Genomic DNA, 22333 nt, shown 5'->3' with positions numbered 1-22333 from the left:
TGCAATTAATTACCCGGTAGAACAGAAAGCCAGCAGGCGCTGGACCTCATAGGGTAAGAGTTGAATACACCTGTGTCATAATATCCATCCACTGAAACATGTCAATTCACCTCTAAGATAACACTGCCATCTAGTGGTCATGACAGTCACCTGTTCATCTGGTTGGATGTACCTACCTCTGATGCTGCTCATGACTCAGCAAAGAAATGCATATTTTGTCTGCATTAAAACACTTCATCTTATAAGGACCCTTTCAAAGTTTAACATACATAAACTCAGCCAAAAAAAAAAAAGTTCTCTCACTGTCAACTGTGTTTTATTTTCAGCAAACTTGTGTAAATATTTGTATGAACATTAGATTCAACAACTGAGACAAACTGAACAAGTTCCACAGACATGTGACTAACAGAATGGAATAATGTGTTGCTGAACAAAGGGGGGGGGTCGAAATCAAAAGTAACAGTCGATATCTGGTGTGTCTACCAGCTGCATTAAGTACTGGAGTGCATCTCCTTTTTTATTTTACGGTGGGTTCGTGCCCAGTGATGTCTGGTGAGGACCTGCCTTACAACAGGCCTACAAGCCCTCAGTCCAGCCTCTCTCAGCCTATTGCAGACCGTCTGAGCACTGATGGAGGGATTGTGCGTTCCTTGTGTAACTCGGGCAGTTGTTGTTGCGCAGGTGTGATGTTCGGATTTACTGATCCTGTGCAGGTGTTGTTACATGTAGTCTGCCACTGTGAGGATGATCAGCTGTCCGTCCTGTCTCCCTGTAGCGCTGTCTTAGGCGTCTCACAATGCGGACATTGCAATTTATTGCCCTGGCCACATCTCCAGTCCTCATGCCTCCTTGCAGCATACCTACGACACGTTCACGCAGATGAGCAGGGACCCTGGGCATCTTTCTTTTGGTGTTTTTCAGAGTCAGTAGAAAGACCTCCTTAGTGTCCTAAGTTTTCATAACTGTGACCTTAATTGCCTATCGCCTGAAAGCTGTTAGTGTCTTGACGACCGTTCCACAGGTGCATGTTCATTAATTGTTTGTGGTTCATTTAACAAGTATGGGAAACTGTTTAAACCCTTTACAATGAAGATCTGTGAAGTTATTTGGATTTTTACAAATTATCTTTGAAAGACAGGGTCCTGAAAAAATGACTTTTTTTTGCTGAGTTTATATAGATGACCTATGTCATCACTCTTTACTGTCACTCCAATCTAACCCACACTAAATGAAAGTATTGCGTACCAAGAGGCGAATGAGTTTGAACTTAACTTGAGTTCACCAGAAGTTCACTCATTAGCATGAAAGAGAAACTCCAGAGCAGTGAATTATGGGTCATTATCAGTATGCCTCCATTGCCTCATGTTTGAGTAGCTGGTGATAACCATTGCTGCGCTGCTTGATAAAGTCACACGGTCCTTTTTCTCCACTTACACTGCGTTTGCAGATTACCCACTCACACATTAAACACAATTACCTCTGTGTATGCCAATCACTGTCTTATCGGACGCCGTCAGGCCTTTAAACTGTAAATTAATTAATAACCCTTGTCATTTCTTAATTAGCTCCCTTTCCAGGAGGAGAAATGCGTGTGTCAGCACCTCCATTTTGTGCACACTTGTTATGACTTTGCTTTGAGTTTATTGGTTCATTAGAGACGCTCTATGAAAACATGCTGTTCTCATGCTGATGAGGATTCCAGTGCGTATTGTGGAGTGATCTAGACGGGTTCTTCAGCTCTGATGAGTGGGTTATGTTCAGTCGGAGCTAATGTAGTTTGTTTCAGCCTCACTGAACAAAGGAGCCATAAACAGACAGTTGAATGATTTATTAGGTTTTAACCAGTGGTAGATTCAGATATTGGGTGGAGATTGGATTGAATGGATCGTGGGTCAGAGCCTGTGTGTTGACAGGTCTGGGCCGGTTGAGATTGGTCCAGAGGAGGTATCTCCCTCAGATGATTACTGTGAGGATAAGACAAAAAAAACACCAGAGGGTTAGAAAATTAGTGATATACTGTAGTGTTCCATAGATGCCATGATATCAATATCATACACAAGACCAACTCATTCAGCCCCTCTATGATAAATGCTCCGGTATCACAACCATCTTCTCACCTGCTGGAGTTTGGCGCAGCAGTGGAAGCGCACGTCATTGAGAGATGAGTCATCCAGACCGTACTGGTATTCCTCCATCTTGGTCTCGATGCCACAGATTCCTCCATCGCCACAATCCTGGCTCCAGAGGCTGTACTCGCCGTAGTCCAGGCCGGCGCCTGTGAGGGTGGGGTTGCTGCTGCAGCGGAACCTAATGTTGTTGGCGGCTGTGTCGTCACCGAACAGACCCTGGTGGGGCTCCACACGCAGCTGGAAGGAAGTCAGCACACCCCTGGGGCAATACTGAGGGTCCGACCAGTCACCAAAGCTGGGAGAGGAAGAGAGAGAGGCATACAGAGGGAAGACGTGACATGGAATATTATTTCCCCATCACAGCAGTCTGGAATGAGGTTTGACCATAGCTGTGAGACAGAGAAAAGAGGCACATTATGTAGAGAGTAGAAACGGGACATGGAATAACATATCACTGCAGTTTGAAGATGCAGGGTTTAACTGATAAGTCCATTTGTGTCTACTTTGAGTCATGAAATAGGACTGTTATGTGCTGTTTGTTCTATACAAGACCAAGGTAATGTTACTTAGGCATCACTCGGTAGCATGCATACAGTGCATAGTAAGTAATGGTTAACTTGCCTCGCTAGTACTATATAGTATCATACTCAGATACAAATAACAGCAGCGCCATCTATTGGCTTGGCGACATCTCGTAACAAGGACGATAAGAGGCATGTTGTTCAACATGACATCAGGACGCATTACAGCTATGATTTTGTTCAACAGGTAAGCAACATTTCCTCCTTTATACTGATTAAGGACATAGATGGATAGATATACACAACAAAAAAACCATATATGGGAGGCAGGCAAATACCTTTCACTGAGATGTGTAAAGACAGATTGACAGGGCTGAGACAATTAATTGTAATTTATCTTATTCTTTTGTTGTTTGCAGGTGCACTATCCTTCTGACTATGCAGCCAGGTCCCATCTACTTTTTAACTCCTCGCAAGTGTGGCTTGTTTGGTGTCTGCTGTGAAGGAATACCACAAGTTAACTACTTGATTGATGAAGGCATGTCATCCAGCAAAGGCAGCAGCGCAGTCATCAACTACAATCACCATTTCTTCACCAACTACGGAGTTGGGGAAACACATGTGGACCTGAATTGTGATAACTGCAGTGGCCAAAACAAGAACAAGTTTGTGCTCTGGTATTGTGCCTGGCACAAGCTCCACCTCAGTCTGGCCCCAGACTGGTGCTTTGGCCTCATTAAGCAACGCTTCAAAAAGACCAGAATGAACACTGTCTGAGATTGCTGGTGTTGTGAAGAACAGCACTGTGACGGGTCAACATCCCACACTGGTTGGACTAGAGGATGGTACGGTGCTGTTGGAAAGCTATGGCTGGCAACAACACCTGACTCAGATCAAGCAGTACCAGCACTTCAGGTGAATATCATTTTCAATGCATTAGGTTATTCTTATTATCTAAACTTGCGAGGGGAATTGATGTTGTGCAGGGTTGTAATGTATTTTTTGTGATTTCCTGTTTTACAGCTTCGATACTCTGGAGCCTGGTGTTGTCACCAAGGAGAGTTCAGACTGTCGGGACCAGGTTTCAGCTGCTGCACAACGCTAACATCCTTCCTCCCATAGATGGTCTGCCTGTACAAACACCACCTGGACTGGACACAACTAGACAAACTATCTTTTTGACAAGATCAGGGAGTTTTGCGACAAAGAGGCTATGGACATCACATGCCCTGCACCAAAGTCAAGGGCAGGACAGAAACAGACTCTCCGAATATAGATTCCCTTGTTCATGTGTGGTTCGGATGGAACAGTCGTCAGCACCATCTGCAGTGCCTCTATTCAAATGACTCTCTCCTAACACACACGCCATACGCTGCTGCTACTATTTTTTTATTATCCTGCTGCTCAGCCACTTTACCCCTGATTGTATGCATATAACTACCTCATCTATCACTTTCGTTATTGATATGGTTCGTGTACATACTGTATATTTTATTTATATTGACACTATCCATTTCTGATATTGCTACTATGCAAGTAACCATTTGGCTGTACCGTTTACAACTTCTGTAGAGACCCATCCACTTAGCAAAATATTGATATATATGTTGTAACATGATTTTGTGACATACCACAACAATATCATGTGGCCGTATCATGTGTCCACCACACAAATATATGGAGCATGCATCTGTTTATGTACTGTACATGTGCAGCTCACTCAGGTTGCATGGCCTTAACTTATGTATGGAATACTATGTGATAAGTGCGTGTGTAACAGTATATAAAGTATGCTAATGTACTGGTGTTAAGGCATTTTGGCAGTGGTGTAAAGTACTTAAGTAGTATTTTTTGGGGGTATCTGTACATTACTTTTTCAGAAACTTTTACTTCACTACATTCCTAAAGAAAAGAATGTACTTTTTACTCCATACATTTTTCCTCATTACAAGTACTCATTACATTTTGACAGGAAAATTGTCCAATTCACACACTTATCAAGAGAACATCCCTAGTCATCCCTACTGCATTTGATCTGGCAGAATCACTAAACACAAATGCTTTGTTTGTAAATTGTCTGAGTGTGCCCCTGGCTATCCGTCAAAAATAAATTACAAATTGGGCCATCTGGTTTAATATAAGGAATTTGATACTTAAGTACATTTTACCATTTCATTTACTTTTGACACTTAAGTATTTTTAAAACCAAATACTTTTAGACTTTTGCTCAAGTAATATTTTACTGGGTGACTTACCTTAATAGAAAATGACTGAAGTAAAAGTATGTTTACATTTACTCAAGTATGACTATTTTGTACTTTTACCACCACTGGATGTGGCTGGGGGTTATAGAATTTCTTTCACATGACCCATCACTTTAGACAAGTGTGATCTAACATTTATAAAATATTTTTATCTGGACACTTTGTTTACATGGAATTTTTCCTTCTTGTAGGCTACTACTTTTACCACTTTTAGTCTTAATCTTTACAACAGTACTCACTGTTTAGCACATGACCTCACATGTGAATCCTTAAAAAGATGGGTGGGGCTGGCTTAAGAGGGTGTGAACAATGCAGAATGGCTGTAGAGAAAGGAGAGCTCTCCAGTAGGCACCAAAACATTTATAGGCCCTTTTCTCAAAAGTGAGTTTATCAACTATCAAAGCAGAATTACTTTCCCATTGTTCCTCAAAAATGCAGTGTATGATATACCATTTTCTAGCTCTGAGTCTCTACTTTTTACCCATGTAAAAAAAAAACATTTCAAATGTTGCTACATAAGATCGAATCTAGGTGTTGAGTCACATGTCATCACTATAGTTTGAAATGCGCTTTTACAGTTAAACCTGTATCTTAAAAGGAAATATGATTATTTCCAATTGTGTCTACATTGAGCAATGTGATAGGCCGATATGAGGCATGTTGTTCTAGTCTGTACATACAATCCAGTGTGAGACTCAATGGTGTACAAGAAGCTCCTATCTTCGTCCTTAGCGCAGATCAAGCGAATGCCATTCAGGGCAGTGTCGTCCAGACCGTACTGTTCGGACTCCACCTGAGAGAAGGTTAATGGACATATGCTTGCATTAGCTCAAACAGAAGAATGGTCTCGTAATACACAAATGTGTTGATCATGTTTGGTAATGGATCAACACCACAAATACATTTTGATTACATCAAATTTAGGATTTGAATTGTGTAGAATAAAAAAAATAAAAATGGGCTATTTGAAAATAGGCTTTTTGACCACAGGGGACTGGAATTTAATCCCCGAATTGACTAATGGAAAGAAATGCTATCCAAACTGGTAGATGTGTTTGAAATGTATGAAGGAGCCCTTGCTTACCCGGAGCATGAACCCAACGGCGAAGAACTTGTCGGGACACATCTCGGGCCAGGTCCAGTTCCCAAACTGCTCTCCATTGGGCACGGTGAGGAGGGAGTTGTAAGGCCTAGCGCTATATTGGATACCAGCACGCTCCACATAGGGCTGCTCCTCTGGCAAGGTAGCTAGACATGACCCAAGGGCCAGCATAGCCAGGAAGGACAGAGCAGTGAACAGAGGGGTAGTCATGTTAACAGAAGTCAGTCTCATCCACAGAAGGGATGGAACAAAGGCAGTGAACTCTTATAGCCTTCCTCACTCACACCTCCAAAATGGTGCCTATATGGTGTCTCCATACTGTTATCAGTATTAATCATTTACAACACTGTGGTCAGACCATGGGAAGAGACAGGTGGTACTACGACTTAAAGTTAAAAATAACAATACTGTCTTTGACTTCAAAAGCAGCTGGTATAGTCTCAATGAACTGTCAATAATTTGTCATACCAAAGTATGACCCATGTTGTATATTAGTAATTTGACTGTTTATATGCTATGACGTAAAGAAAACATTCTAATTGTCAGAAACCAGGGCCAAAGCGGATTTTTTGGGCCCAACAAGAGTGAACAAAAAATAGGAACATATGTTAATTGTGGTCTTTATTATCAAAATAGATCAGTTAATTTACATTGATTTCAAATGTTAATTTTCTTACACCTCACATAAAGAGCCTTTCTGTTATCGCTGTGCATGTGCAGTCCCAAGGCAACTGAAGTAATTGCTTTCATTCGACAGGACTTGCATAATGAGTAGCTTTTTCTCCTGTCTGGTATAACAGAAAGCTGTGATATTTTATGATTTTTCGCTATAGATGACGTTCAAACAATTCTATGCATGTTAATGAGTCTATATTTACAATTAAATAAAGACAGAAAAAATGACCTTGTTGTATAACCTCTTGTATCCCCTGTATCTAGCATTATCGTCTAAATGCACATCAATTACCTGCACATATGTTAACATTTCATACAGTCAGGTCCATAGTATTATTAGCAAAAAATCTATTATACAAAAACACAAATATTTAAAAAACGAATTATACTAATACAAGAGCATAAAGAAAGAGATTGTTTAACAAGTAATACAAATCTAAAAAATAGACTTCTTGTACTCCTGTTTTCAGTACTCCAGCACCCTGTCCTTGCAAGGATAACACAGTATTTCTCTCAAATATTCTATGAGTTGGAGAACACATTGGGAGGGATCTTAGACCATTCCTCCATACAGAATCCTTCCAGATCATTGATATCCTTTGTCTGCTCTTATAGACTGCCCTCTTCAATTCAAACCAATTGGGTTCAAGTCCGGAGACAGCCATTGCAAAATGTTAATTTTGTTGTCAATAAACCATTTCTTGGGGGATTTTGATGTGTGCTTGGGGTTATTGCCTTGCTGGAAGATCCACTTGTGGCCAAGTGTCAGCCTCCTGGCAGAGGCAACAAGGTTTTTGGGTCAAATATCCTGGGACTGGTTATGAGGTTCATGATGCAGTTGACCTTAACAAGGATCAAGGATGCACCACCATATTTTACCATAGGTATGAGGTACTTTTCTGCATACTGTCAACGCCAAACCCACCACTGGTGTGTGTGGCCAAAAAGTTTAATTTTCATGTCATCGGCCCAACACTGCCTGGAGGTCACTGCATCAGGACTTGGAACCAGAGTTATGGACAGATGACATGAAAATAGATCTCTTTTATAGACTTTATTGCTCATCTTTATCAAGGGTGCCAATAATTATGAAACCTGACTGTAGTGTTTGAAAATATAATCTAGGAAAGTCCCACACAAGCAAATAACGAATGGTAAGCAAACTGATTCCATCACATGGACACAATTTGAATAGTATGGTAAAGAGCGAAAATATTACTTCTGCTTTGTTAACCAGTGGCATTTTGGGCAAAGAAAGAGTTCTCTCTTATGCCATGCACATGGAAGCAGACAATTGACCTGCTGGAAAGAAAAACAATTATGAAAATGTGACATTTGGGTGCACAAAGACTGTCTATGCAATTCTCTGTTTTGATGTACGGAATATAAAGATTCCGGCAGTATATATCAGACATGTTAGACAATATTGTGCAGCCGTATTCATCGACCTGGCCAAGGCTTTCGAATCTGTCAATCACCACATTCTTATCGGCAGCCTCAACAGCCTTGGTTTCTCAAATGGTTCACCAACTACTTCTTAGACAGAGATCAGTGTGTCAAATCGGAGGGCATGTTGTCCGGACCTCTGGCAGTCTCTATGGGGGTGCCACAGGGTTCAAATCTCAGGCCAACTCTTTTCTCTGTATACATCAATGATGTCGCTCTTGCTGCTGGTGATTCTCTGATCCACATCTACGCAGACGACACCATTCTGTATATTTCTGGCCCTTCTTTGGACTGTGTTAACTGACCTCCAGACGAGCTTCAATGCCATACAACACTCCTTCCGTGGCCTCCAACTGCTCTTAAATGCAAGTAAAACTAAATGTATGCTCTTCAACCGATCGCTGCCCGCACCTGCCGCCCGTCCAGCATCACTACTCTGGACGGTTCCGACCTAGAATATGTGGACAACTATAAATACCTAGGTGTCTAGTTAGACTGTAAACTCTCCTTCCAGACTCACATTAGGCATCTCCAATCCAAAATTAAATCTAGAATCGGCTTCCTATTTCGCAACAAAGCATCCTTCACTCATGCTGCCAAACATACCCTCGTAAAACTGACTATCCTACCGATCCTTGACTTCGGCGATGTCATTTACATACCAACACTTTACTCTGCAAATTGGATGCAGTCTATCACAGGGCCATCCGTTTTATCTCCAAAGCCCCATATACTACCCACCACTGCGACCTGTATGCTCTCGCTGGCTGGCCCTCGCTTCATATTCATCACCAAACCCACTGGCTCCAGGTCATCTATAAGTATTTGCTAGGTAAAGCCCTGCCTTATCTCAGCTCACTGGTCACCATAGCAGCACCCACCCGTATCACGCGTTCCAGCAGTTATATTTCACTGGTCACCCCCAAAGCCAATTCCTCCTTTGGCCGCCTTTCCTTCCAGTTCTCTGCTGCAAATGACTGGAACGAATTGCAAAAATCACTGAAGCTGGGGACTCATATCTCCCTCACTAACTTTAAGCATCAGCTGTCAGAACAGCTCACAGATCATGGCACCTGTACATGCCCATCCGTAAATAGCCCATCCAACTACCTCATTCCCATATTGTTATTTTTTTTTTTGCTCCTTTGCACCCAATATCTCTACTTGCACATTCATCTTCTGCACATCTATCACTCCAGTGTTCAATTGCTAAATTGTAATTACTTCGTCACTACGGCTTATTTATTGCCTTACCTCCCTAATATTACCTCATTTGCACACACTGTATAAAAATGTTTGTTTCTTTGCAAAATATGTCAAACACAATATAGAAAAATGCCTTACCTTATCTATGCACACGCCTAAAGCCTGACCTGAAACAGTAAAATATGTCTACATTATGAAACTTCTTGAAATCAAAAATACAATAGATTTCTAGTTTACATAAAATCTCTGTCCATTGTGTGATAATGTTGTGACTTACCTGTTCTTACACCAGTAGTAAACTCCTCCTCCAATAGCCATGGCTACACCAATGAAAAGGGAACACACCCCTATTGCCATTTTAAACCATTTAGCATCCAGGCCTGAGGTATCTGGGAATGGAATCATGTAAAACAAGACATCACACTCTACCACATAGCTGCTACCAATCCAGTAACTTCAAATCTATTGACATTTTCATGAAAACACTGATATAAGCAGAATGTTCTTTCTTCTTTCTGTACCCCTCTCCCCTACATTTCCATTCCAACTGTCCTCCCCTCCCTCCCTCTCTTCTCCAGCTCTCTCACCCCAGACCACCTCCAGTGGTTCATCTAGGCTGGGGTGCTCAACCATGCAGCTTACACTCTCCCCTCTCTGAGGCCTGAACTCTAGGTAGGAGTGGAGCTGGTAGCTCCAGTCACCGTTAGCCAGTGTGTCTGTGGAGGTCACGGCTGTGGTGGTCTCCAGCCCGTCTCTCAGCCAGCTCACCCTCACCTCTTGAGGGTAGAAGCCTAGAACGCTGCACTCCAGCATGGACAACTCCCCGTAGCGAGAGGGCTTGATCAGACGGACTTTGACACTGGGAGGCACTGGGACATAGGATGACATAGAAATTAAGTTGTCTGTCTGATGAAAGTCCCCGGCCCGAAACAATTGTTTTTATCAAACTTGACTTACATTTTTTTTACAGTATGTGCAAATTACTAAGAAAGGAAAGAAACAAAAATGACTTACGTATTCTTTCCAAAGTGCTCAGTTTGAAGAATCTTGCACTGTATCGGCAAATAGTCTCCACTTCTGCTTTCCTTATAGCCATTTTCCAAGCTTGGCTGTTGTAGCGATCTGCATTGCGTATGCCAAACTCCCCAAAACCCACATACTTCTCAACCCTGGTGTCATAGATGGTGGTCAATTTTTGGTTGAATATGTTTTTCACAAAGTAGATCATATTGTCAGTGGTATCATCATATTCACAGTCAACTATCCCCTGGAATTGGTACCCACCTGAAACCAAAACAAATAATGTTGTTGCTTATTGATTCAGGTAAATCTCCTCATCATTGCCTTTGTGGAGTCGTTATACTGTATTGTTACAAAAGACCTGTCAACGTCATTTGATACATTCTTCATAATATACAGTATGTTAGACACATCATGCATTTCATCAGAAAATAGACTGACTAACCTGCTGGTGTTGCCCAGGTCTGAATGACAGAGAGTCCAGCCACCCAATAGACCCAGCAGAGAGCCATGGTGTATCCAGCCACCCAATAGACCCAGCAGAGAGCCATGGTGTATCCAGCCACCCAATAGACCCAGCAGAGAGCCATGGTGTATCCAGCCACCCAATAGACCCAGCAGAGAGCCATGGTGTATCCAGCCACCCAATAGACCCAGCAGAGAGCCATGGTGTATCCAGCCACCCAATAGACCCAGCAGAGAGCCATGGTGTATCCAGCCACCCAATAGACCCAGCAGAGAGCCATGGTGTATCCAGCCACCCAGACAGAGACAAATAACTACACTGAAGTCTACCAGTTGAAGCAGCTATCATTGACAGGTACATCCCACTGTGTGACCAACAAGATTAAGCTCCACCTTGCTGTACTGCTGTAAACTGTTTCTGATATTGAGTGAAAATAGTTGTTTTCCCTTGCCACACCTGACAAAACAAATGGCATTTTTTTAAATACGTTTTGTACGGTAAGTGATAATCTGTGGAATGAGTTGAAGTTAATATCAGCCCTCACATGGACAGAATGAGATATTTCTGGTTTGGGTGGTGTGTTTTTTTTTTTTTTTTTTCCTCTAAATTATTCTGTGCCTCTATGGTACCGTTTTTATTGCTATCTAACTGTACTGTTAGTCCTTCAATTTCCTTTGTTAATATGGACTCTTTTGATCTAAATTGCTTTTGTTTTATAGATGAGTACTGAATTGCATGGCCTCTAAAGGCACACTTAAAAGTGCCCCATACAATAAGGGGATCTGCTGTACCTATGTTATGTCTGAAAAAGTCAGTTATAAAATCTTCTGTCCTAGTTCTAAACAATTTATCATCTAGTAGACTTTGATTAAATTTCCAATATCCTCGCCCACGTGGAAATTCTGTAAGAGAAATATATATGCCAATTATGTGATGATCCGACCGCATTCTATCCCCTATCAACACTTTTTTAACTTTTGGTGCCAGAGAGAATGGAATAAGAAAGTAGTCAAGACGACTAGCTTGATTCAGCCTCCGCCATGTATATCTCACTAAATCAGGGTATTTAAGTCTCCATATATCCACTAATTCCAATATATCCATGACATTCATGATTTCCTTAAGTGCCTGAGGGTGATAATTTGTAGTGTGATTTCCTTTCCGGTCTATAGAGCTATTTAAGACCGTATTAAAATCTCCCATTATAATAATAGAGTCTAGTGTTGCTTGTAGAGTTGATAAGTTCTTATATATATTTTCAAAGAAGCTTGGATCATCAGTATTCGGACCGTATAGGTTAACAAGCCATATTTGTTTATTGTCCAATAACATATTTAAAATAATCCATCTACCTTGAGGATCTGTTTGGACAATTTGCACATTTGAATCAAAATTATTGTTAATTAAGATCATCACCCCTTTTGAATTTCTTTGCCCATGGCAGAAATATATTTTGCCCACCCAGTTCTTTTTCCACAAAACTTCATCTAAAACTGTTGAATGGGTTTCCTGTAAACAATAAATATTATAATCCTTCTCTTTTAGCCAGGTAAATACTGATCGTCTTTTCTTATTATCTGCTAAGCCATTACAATTGTAACTGGCTATACTTATTTCACCACTTACCATGAGACACACCTTTCATTCTTTTAATCAGAATATATTTTTGTAAACGTACTATTAAAAAGTAACATAATGATTGAGTGTCTATATAGTTGTACCATGATATTTGCATTTCTACTAAGTAAACCTCCAATTGGTCCCTACTATTCCACCCGCTAAAAGGCCTCATCTCGAGATGGCTTGTCATCCCAATGCCCGGCAGACCACCCTCGACCCCCTGTATCCCATAGCCCTGAACCGACTGGGATCCATTCTTTGAAAAGAGCATACAGTTCCATTTACCGAATTGAAGTAAATCAATTGCCATATGCATTTCCATTGCCGTCACCTCGATTTGTATTATATATAGCTGTGGATCATCCTCTATTGTACCTTACATCTTTTACTTCTTCTTTCGCAACAGTTGTGGGATACACACATACACACTCAGCCCTTACCCCCACACAACCATAAGCTCACTTTCTCAACAGTTGCACCATCCCAGAGCCCAACTCAAGATGGGTCATGATTTCCAAATGCCATTGCAGTTGCAGCTGCATGAGAAGGCCTGCAAGACCGCGCAAAAAAATAAGCAAAAATTGAAATTTATTTACCATTGTCATATCCTAGATAATGGCCGTCAAATGTACACCCTATTCCTGAAAGAAACACCCACAATACGGCCACCAGTCATGACCATGTCCCCACGCATCTCCATGCAGTCCGACCTTGATTCTGTGCCACCAGGGCCACAATAATATACCCCCTCTCTGAATGTCCGAGTGTGACCCCCTCCCCATGGGTTACTGCAGCTAGTGTTGCCAGCACTGCCACTGCCTGGGTGGGGGTACCCCACCGGAATCCCCACCGGCTAGGTACAAGGTCGTCAAGGTTCTCATTAGCAGCTTTGAGAAATTCCTTGTATATTTTCCTCTGGGTGGTGTGTTGGCAAAATATCATTTTCCTCATATGGTTGCCCTGAGTCACTGCATTATCTTTGTGCAACAGTAACCAACCACTTCCTTTTATACAAAAGTATAATAGCCAGGGCTAACCATGTTGCAGGTTTACAAACTGAGAAGTACACCCATGGGGAGAAAACACCCACAAAGAATACAGTAACAAGTATTTCTTATTTTCATGTAATACAGAAATGTGACATTGAATAAATGTGTAGTGCCTACATTACCAAAGCAAAAAAATTATATGTCCCAATCTGAAAAACAATTAAGGAGTATTTTATTAAGATTATGAATAAAATGTAGGAAATAGTGAACTGCATTATATAGGTTGCCAGCATAGTTGTAGGTTGCTGAATATGATAATTGTCCTTGGTATTGTTGCATGGAGCCCTTGCTGTACTGCTGATAGCTGATTGTTGCCTATGTTCTTAAGGCCCAACCAGACCTCTTGGCTTTTTTGATAAACCAGACTCCTGTTGCTACTCCCACCACTCCTAGAGTCACACCTCCAACACACACTGCTGTCTCTACAGTCTTGTGGTCCGTGTGCACTTCAACCTCTGTGGACACATATAGTGAAAAAACAATTAATTTGTTAGTGTCCATAAAACAGTATCAATAACATCCCACCTTTCTCTGTGTCGTACCCTACAGTATAAGGTCACACCAGCAGTGACTCACCCCAGATCCTGGTGAGGGGTTCCTGCAGGCTGACATGACCCACACTACAGGAGTAGATGTCCCCCTCTTGAGGTGTGATGCTCAGGTAGGAGAAAATCCTGAAGCTGAAGTCTTTATTGGAGTAGTACTGGGTCTGAATGATGGTCCTCTCTCCTCCTGGTCCAAGTCACATCCACGGGTGTTGGGTGGAAATCACTGACCCGGCAGATCAGTGTGTTGGGGACCCCCAGCTCCACCTCTCTCTGGGAGTATATGTGGGAGGTGGGCACCTCTGTTGGGGGGGGGATTCTAATTTGGGCACTCCTTCGTCCCCTCACCTCGGTGACCCGCAAACTGATGATCCCTCTACCACTCGAGGAGAGTGTCAATTCGTTATTATGCTGCATGAATTTCAACAAATAACCAATAACCTGCACCCTTTTTTGTCCATTGTTTTGTGCGCTCCTGAGTGCGGATAGAATCAAATCAAAGTTTATTTGTCAGTGTGCCGAATACAACAGGTGTAGTGAAATGCTTACTTAAAAATTGCACTGTTGGTTAGGGCTTTTAAGTAAAGAAAAAAAAGTATTAGGTAAACAATAGATAAGGGGAAAAAACTGTCAAATAACAGTGAAAATAACAGTATACGCTACATATACGCTATATACAGGTGGTACCAGTACAGAGTCAATGTGCGGGGGCACCGGTTAGTCAGGCTAATTGAGGTATTATGTACATGTAGGGATAGTGTTCACACCAGTCCAAACGAACTGAACTAAGGGGCTAAATGCACCAGAGTTCGGAAAAAACGCACCAAACCAATTTGTTATATAAGACACCTTAGTCCACTGCGCCACCAGGATGGAGATAGTATTTTAATGCATACAAAGCGGTTAATTTTAGTCTATTCAAACAGACCCCATTTCAAAGAAAACAAGTACTCATTAAGATCAGGTGTGGCCAATTAATGGGCATGGCCATAACACCTGAACACACTTAACAAGATAGACGATAGAGCGTTTTATTGACGTGAGAACAGAATGTATATGTTTCTAAATAACATTATTAGAACGTTGAACATTTTCTTGAGGTTTTTATGGAATGTCTTTTTAACATTCTCTGTACAATGAGAACATCACAAAATAGAACCATGAGGAAAGGTTATGCTGAAGTACTGAAATTCCCACAGACAAATGTTGTTTCTTAACCTTCTCTGAACTATTTGAGAACATTCCCAATATCAAACCACTTTGTCAAGTTCCTTAAATGTGCTGAGAATGTTCCAAAGCCAAGCAACTACCCTGCATCATTCCCAGAGAGTTGTGGTAAGGTTGTGCGCAAAATAACCATAGGACAACCACGCTCTCACCAAGCTCTAAGAAACATTCTCAGAAATGGTTCTCAGATAATGATGTGCTAGCTGGGGTGTGACTTTGCAGAAACAGCACTCACCTATTGCCTCTGGCGGGCTATTTTCTCCCACAATGCAGCGGGGGATGTTGTACTGGCAGGTTCTGAGGGACACGTACACTTCGTGAGGCAGTCAGGGGTCAGGGGTCCACTGCTGGGCGAACTCTGACAGACGCCGCTCTACCCGGTAGGTAATGGGGTCAGCGTAGAAGAGCTCATCTCCATCAAACTCCACGTCATACTCTTCGTCGCTAGGGATGTTTTTTTGGCAGAAGGTCAAAAACCGAAGCAAATGTTTGCCTGTGTTCAATAACAGAAGTTGAGATGGAAAATGACACATCTTGCTGTCTAGAAGCATGCTTTGCCAAAAAGTACGAGAGATGTTGAATGCAATATCATTAATTTGGTTATGCCTTTCAGTAAAATGTTGTTTTAATAACAATGGGAACTGATATAAAGCAGCTGTCTGCATCTATGGGTTTACGGAATAGAATACCGGAACACAGTATGGGTTAGCACTGCTTAAGTGATTCTTGCAAGGAAAATAATTCCCAGTCTGCTTCCTTTCTCTCTTCACATTCCTCTCTCTCTCTCTCTCTCTCATATGAAAAGAGTGAACGTGTACTTACTTTGGCAGTGTGACAGTAGACAAACACCCAGTATAAAAGCCAGGAACACTGTGCACCCCATCCTGAGTACACTTGTTCAGTGAGGGTTATCAGTAATGTTCCGATTCTTGTGTTGTACTCCAAACAGTGCTGCTGAAGGTGTCAGGTGACTTCCTCAATATCATCAGCCAATCGAATATTTTATCTGGATGACACTGATGTTATTACCATAGCTATGGTTATTACATAGAAAACATTAGGCATTCTGAGCATGCATGGCACACCTTACACACAACTAGGGTGTATCAAAGAGGTGAAACATGCAGAACTTTGCAGATAGAAACTCAATAAATAGCGCTGAGACATGACTCCCTATTCTGCATTCTACACAATACATTTCTATCTGAATGATCAGCATCGCCCTGACATAGCCCACGTCTGACTGCTGCCACCTACTGAGGAGTCATGATCATTACAGTGTCTGCCCTTTATTGTTAGTTAAACTGTACGTCCAACCGGCCTCACAACCGCAGACCACGGGTAACCACGCCAGCCCAGGACCTCCACATCCGGCTTCTTCACCTGCGGGATCGTCTTAGACCAGCCACCCGGACATTGATGGAACTGTGGGTTTGCACAACCAAAGTATTTCTGCACAAACTGTCAGAAACAGTCTCAGGTAAGCTCGTCTGCGTGCTCGTTGCCCTCACCAGGGTCTTGACCTGACTGCAGTTTGGCGTCGTCAACGTTCTTCAGTGGGCAAATGTTCACCTTTGATGGCCACTGGCATGCTGGAGAAGTGTCCTCTTCACGGATTAATCCCAGTTTCAACTGTACCAGGCAGACAGCGTGTATGGCGTTGTGTGGGTGAGCGGTTTGTTGTTGTGAAGAGTGCCCCGTGGTGGCAGTGGGGTTATGGTATGGGCAGTCATAAGCTACGGATAACGAACACAATTGCATTTTATCGATAGCAATTTGTATGCACAGCACAGGAGGTTGGTGGCATCTTAATTGGGGAGAACGTGCTCGTGGTAATGACTGGAGCGGAATCGGTGGAACGGTATCGAATACACCAAACACATGGTTTCCAGGTGTTTGATGCCATTTCATTTTTTAAGTTCAGCTAATTATTGTAACGACCATGGGTTTATAAGCGCGGAAATCGACTCTGCCGTTGGAGCATGCTTTTGCGGCACAGTCGATAGCGCGCCGGACCTCGGGCTAGAAGGTCGATGGTTCGAGACCTGCTCCCTGCTGTTTAATTACATTGGTGTAAGAAGTGATCGGACCTTGCATCCACGACAGTGCGTGTGCTTGGCCGGTGAGCGCGTTCCTGTAAGACGTAGAGTCGCAAGCTAGCGTGAGGACGCGCTCTTTGAAAGGAGGGAGTAGTGTAACGACCCTGGGTTTATAAGCGCGGATATCGATTCTGCTGTTCGCGCATGCTTTTGCGGCACAGTCGATAGCGTGCCGGACCTCGGGCTCGAAGGTCGAGGGTTTGAGACCTGCACCCTGCTGTTTCATTACATTATTATGAGCTGTCTCCCCTCAGCAGCCTCCACTGATAGAGATACCGCGACAAGATCCCGAGGCCCTTTGTCCTTCCATTCATCCAACGCCATCACCTCATGTTTTCAGCATGATAATGCACAGCCCCATGTCGCAAGGTTCTGTACATAATTTCTGGAAGCTGAAAATGTCCTAGTTCTTCCATGGCCTGCATACTGACCAGATGTCACCCATTGAGCATGTTTGGGATGCTCTCAATCGACGTGTACAACAGCGTGTGCCAGTTCCCGCCAATATCCAGGAATTTCGCACAGCCATTGAAGAGGATTGGGACAACATTCCACAGGCCACAATCAGCCTGAAAACGCGCGGCATGAGGCAAATTGGTGGATGCACCAGATACGGACTGGTTTTCTGACCCATACCAACATATGCATATCTGTATTCTCAGTGAAATCCATAGGCTAGGGCCTAATTTATTTAAATTCAAATCAAATCAAATTGATTTATATAGCCCTTCGTACATCAGCTGATATATCAAAGTGCTGTACAGAAACCCAGCCTAAAACCCCAAACAGCAAGCAATGCAGGTGTAGAAGCACGGTGGCTAGGAAAAACTCGCTAGAAAGGCCAAAACATAGGAAGAAACCTAGAGAGGAACCAGGCTATGAGGGGTGGCCAGTCCTCTTCTGGCTGTGCCAGGTGGAGATTATAACAGAACATGGCCAAGATGTTCAAATGTTCATAAATGATCAGCATGGTCAAATAATAATAATCACAGTAGTTGTCGAGGGTGCAGCAAGTCAGCACCTCAGGAGTAAATGTCAGTTGGCTTTTCATAGCCGATCATTAAGAGTATCTCTACCGCTCCTGAGGTCTCTAGAGAGTTGAAAACAGCAGGTCTGGGACAGGTAGCACGTCCGGTAAACAGGTCAGGGTTCCATAGCCGCAGGCAGAACAGTTAAAACTGGAGCAGCAGCACGGCCAGGTGGACTGGGGACAGCAAGGAGTCACCAGGCCAGGTAGTCCTGAGGCATGGTCCTAGGGCTCAGGTCCTCCGAGAGAGAGAAAGAAAGAGAGAATTAGAGAGAGCATACTTAAATTCACACAGGACACCGGATAAGACAGGAGAAGTAGTCCAGATATAACAAACTGACCCTAGCCCCCCGACACATAAACTACTGCAGCATAAATACTGGAGGCTGAGACAGGAGGGGTCAGGAGACACTGTGGCCCCATCCGATGATACCCCCGGACAGGGCCAAACAGGAAGGATATAACCCCACCCACTTCGCCAAAGCACAGCCCCCACACCACTAGAGGGATACCTTCAACCACCAACTTACCATCCTGAGACAAGGCCGAGTATAGCCCACAAAGATCTCCGCCACGGCACAACCCAAGGGGGGGCGCCAACCCAGACAGGAAGATCACGTCAGTGACTCAACCCACTCAAGTGACGCACCCCTCCTAGGGACGGCATGAAAGAGCACCAGTAAGCCAGTGACTCAGCCCCTGTAATAGGGTTAGAGGCAGAGAATCCCAGTGGAGAGAGGGGAACCGGCCAGGCAGAGACAGCAAGGGCGGTTCGTTGCTCCAGAGCCTTTCCATTCACCTTCACACTCCTGGGCCTGACTACACTCAATCATATGACCCACTGAAGAGATGAGTCTTCAGTAAAGACTTAAAAGTTGAGACCGAGTCTGCGTCTCTCACATGGGTAGGCAGACCATTCCATAAAAATGGAGATCTATAGGAGAAAGCCCTGCCTCCAGCTGTTTGCTTAGAAATTCTAGGGGCAATTAGGAGGCCTGCGTCTTGTGACCGTAGCGTACGTGTAGGTATGTACGGCAGGACCAAATCGGAAAGATAGGTAAGAGCAATCCCATGTAATGCTTTGTAGGTTAGCAGTAAAACCTTGAAATCAGCCCTTGCCTTAACAGGAAGCCAGTGTAGGGAGGCTAGCCCTGGAGTAATATGTTCAAATGTTTGGGTTCTAGTCAAGATTCTAGCAGCCGTATTTAGCACTAACTGAAGTTTATTTAGTGCTTTATCCGGGTAGCCGGAAAGTAGAGCATTGCAGTAGTCTAACCTAGAAGTAACAAAAGCAAGGATGAATTTTTCTGCATCATTTTTGGACAGAAAGTTTCTGATTTTTGCAATGTTACGTAGAATTGACTGATTTACAATTGACTGTCTCTCCTATATGAACTGTAACTCATTAAAATCTTTGAATTTGTTGCGTTAAAATTTCTGTTCGGTGTGTATTATATATATATGAGGTCGACCGATTATGATTTTTCAATACCAATACCGATTATTGGAGGACCAAAAAAAGCTGATAACGATTAATCGGTCGATTTAAAAAAAAAATGTATTTATTTATTTGTAATAATGACAATTACAACAATACTGAATGAACACTTTTACTTTAACTTAATATAATACATCAATAAAATCAATTTAGCCTCAAATAAATAATGAAACATGTTCAATTTGGTTTAAATAATGCAAAAACTAAGTGTTGGAGAAGAAAGTAAAAGTGCAATATGTGCCATGTAAAAAAGCTAGCGTTTAAGTTCCTTGCTCAGAACATATGAAAGCTGGTGGTTCCTTTTAACATGAGTCTTCAATATTCCCAGGTAAGAGGTTTTAGGTTGAGGTTATTATAGGAATTATAGGACTATTTTTCTCTATACCATTTGTATTTCATATACCTTTGACTATTGGATGTTCTTATAGGCACTTTAGTATTGCCAGTGTAACAGTATAGCTTCCGTCCCGCTCCTCGCCCCTACCTGGGCTCGAACCAGGAACACATTGACAACAGCCACCCTCGAAGCGTCGTTACCCATCGCTCCACAAAAGCCACGCCCCTTGCAGAGCAAGGGGAACAACTACTCCAAGTCTCAGAGCGAGTGATGTTTGAAATGCTATTAGCGCACACCCCGCTAACTAGAAGAAAGGTGTTGATGTTACAGGTAGCCTGCCACGCAGTCTCCTCGTGGAGTGCAATGTAATCGGCCATGATCGGTGTCCAAAAATGCAGATTACCGATTGTTATGAAAACTTGAAATCGGCCCTAATTAATCGTCCATTCCGATTAATTGGTCGACCTCCAATATATATATATATATATATATATATTGAATAAATACACACAGTGCCTTTGAAAAGTATTCAGACCCCTTGACTTTTCCCAATTTTGTTAGGTTACAGCCTTATTCTAAAATATTTTTTAAATATAATCCTCAGCAACCTACACAGAATACCTCATAATGACAAAGCGAAAACAGGTTTATACATTTATCAAATTTATATATATATATTTTTAAACAGAAATACCTTATTTACATAAGTATTCAGACCCTTTGCTATGAGACTCGAAATTGAGCTCAGGTGCATCCTGTTTCCATTGATCATCCTTGAGAAGTTTCTACTCCTTGATTTGGAGTCCACCTGTGGTAAATTCAATTGATTGGACATGATTTAGAAAAGTCGAGGCACAGATCTGGGGAAGGGTACATTTCTGCAGCATTGAAGGTCCCCAAGAACACAGTGGCTTCCCTCGTTGTTAAATGGAATTACTTTGGAACCACCATGACTCTTAGAGCTGGCCGCCCGGCCAACTGAGCATTCAGGGAAGAAGGGCCTTGGTCAGAACCCGATGGTCACTCTGACAGAGCTCTAGAGTTTGTCTGTGGAGATGGGAGAACCTTCCAGAAGGACAACCATCTCTGCAGCACTCCACCAATCAGGCCTTTATGGTCGAGTGGCCAGACAGAAGCCACTCCTCAATTGAAGGGACATTACAGCCCGTTTGCCAAAAGGCCCTTAACGACTCTGACAATGAGAAACAGTAATACCTTATTTACGTAAGTATTCAGACCCTTTGCTTTGAGACTCGAAATTGAGCTCAGGTGCATCCTGTTTCCATTGATCATCCTTGATGTTTCTACAACTTGATTGGCGTCCACCGGTGGTTAATTCAATTAATTGGACATGATTTGGAAAGGCACACACCTGCCTATATAAGGTCCCACAGTTGACAGTGAATGTCAGAGCAAAGACCAAGCCATGAGGTCGAAGGAATTGTCCGTAGAGCTCAGACAGGATTGTCGATGCACAGATATGGGGAAGGGTACCAAAAAAATTATGCAGCATTGAAGGTCCACAAGAACAGTGCCCTCCATTATTCTTACATGGAAGACGTTTGGAACCATCAAGGCTCTTCCTAGAGCTGGCCGCCCGGCCAAACTGAACAATCAAGGGGAGAAGAGCCTTGGTCAGGGATGTGAACAAGAACCCAAAGGTCACTCTGACAGAACTCTAGAGTTCCTCTGTTGAGATGGGAGAACCTTCCAGAAGTATAACCATCTGTGCAGCACTCCCAACAATCAGGCCTTTGTGGTAGAGTGGCCAGATGGAAGCCACTCCTTAGTAAAAGGCACATGACAGCCCACTTGGAGTTTGCCAAAAGGCACCTAAAGACCCATAAGAAACCAGATTCTCTGGTCTGATGAAACCAAGATTGAACTCTTTGGCCTGAATGCCAAGTGTCACATCTGGAGGAAACCTGGCACCATCCATACGGTTAAGCATGGTGGTGGCAGCATTATGCTGTGGGGATGTTTTTCAGCGGCAGGGAATGGGACACTAGTCAGGATCAAGGCAAAGATGAACAGATCAAAGTACAGAGTTCCTGAATGAAAACCTGTTCAAGAGCACTCTGGACCTCAGACTGGGGCAAAGG

The 22333-nt window shown here is 42.9% G+C and overlaps 2 protein-coding genes and 1 long non-coding RNA gene across 5 annotated transcripts; 1 reads left to right on the top strand and 2 right to left on the bottom strand.

Moving 5' to 3' along the window:
• Positions 1–1813: 1813 nt before the first annotated feature.
• LOC129837971 (vitelline membrane outer layer protein 1-like) lies at positions 1814–6519 on the bottom strand. Its single transcript, XM_055904576.1, has 4 exons — positions 5999–6519; positions 5595–5707; positions 2118–2424; positions 1814–1964 (listed from the first exon to the last, which is right to left on the bottom strand). Exons 1-4 carry the CDS (start codon positions 6245–6247, stop codon positions 1962–1964), a joined length of 672 nt encoding a protein of 223 aa, XP_055760551.1. The 5' UTR covers positions 6248–6519; the 3' UTR covers positions 1814–1961.
• On the top strand, positions 2418–4946 carry LOC129837972 (uncharacterized). Its single transcript, XR_008756793.1, has 2 exons — positions 2418–3565; positions 3674–4946. It is a non-coding gene; the product is annotated as an uncharacterized LOC129837972 (long non-coding RNA).
• LOC129837970 (rano class II histocompatibility antigen, A beta chain-like) lies at positions 6132–11378 on the bottom strand. Of its 3 annotated transcripts, none has more exons than XM_055904575.1 (6): positions 10809–11378; positions 10358–10627; positions 9931–10212; positions 9621–9732; positions 9482–9510; positions 6132–6162 (listed from the first exon to the last, which is right to left on the bottom strand). In XM_055904575.1, exons 1-5 carry the CDS (start codon positions 11107–11109, stop codon positions 9483–9485), a joined length of 993 nt encoding a protein of 330 aa, XP_055760550.1. In that variant the 5' UTR covers positions 11110–11378; the 3' UTR covers positions 6132–6162; position 9482. The 3 variants fall into 3 exon arrangements, with proteins under 3 accessions (XP_055760550.1, XP_055760548.1, XP_055760549.1); XM_055904573.1 differs by lacking the exon at positions 6132–6162 and adding an exon at positions 6621–7993; XM_055904574.1 differs by lacking the exon at positions 6132–6162 and adding an exon at positions 6621–7990.
• Between the last annotated feature and the right edge of the window lie 10955 nt (positions 11379–22333).

Source organism: Salvelinus fontinalis, chromosome 38, assembly GCF_029448725.1.
Source record: "Salvelinus fontinalis isolate EN_2023a chromosome 38, ASM2944872v1, whole genome shotgun sequence".
NCBI lineage: Eukaryota > Metazoa > Chordata > Actinopteri > Salmoniformes > Salmonidae > Salvelinus > Salvelinus fontinalis.
The sequence above is the reverse complement of the archived record's forward strand: the minus strand, read 5'-3'. Positions and strand labels throughout refer to the sequence as shown.

What these genes read in the sequence shown, in the direction of transcription:
- LOC129837970 (XM_055904575.1), bottom strand. Translation starts at nt 11,109, where the DNA reads ATGGCTCTCTGCTGGGTCTATTGGGTGGCTGGATACACCATGGCTCTC. An exon ending in ACCACTGGAGGTGGTCTGGG is followed by an intron (nt 9,733 to 9,930) that starts GTGAGAGAGCTG and finishes TTCCATTCCCAG; the next exon opens with ATACCTCAGGCCTGGATGCT. An exon ending in TACTACTGGTGTAAGAACAG is followed by an intron (nt 9,511 to 9,620) that starts GTAAGTCACAAC and finishes TTACTGTTTCAG; the next exon opens with GTCAGGCTTTAGGCGTGTGC.
- LOC129837971 (XM_055904576.1), bottom strand. Translation starts at nt 6,247, where the DNA reads ATGAGACTGACTTCTGTTAACATGACTACCCCTCTGTTCACTGCTCTG. An exon ending in CCGTTGGGTTCATGCTCCGG is followed by an intron (nt 5,708 to 5,998) that starts GTAAGCAAGGGC and finishes ACCTTCTCTCAG; the next exon opens with GTGGAGTCCGAACAGTACGG. An exon ending in ATTGAGTCTCACACTGGATT is followed by an intron (nt 2,425 to 5,594) that starts GTATGTACAGAC and finishes TTCCTCTCCCAG; the next exon opens with CTTTGGTGACTGGTCGGACC.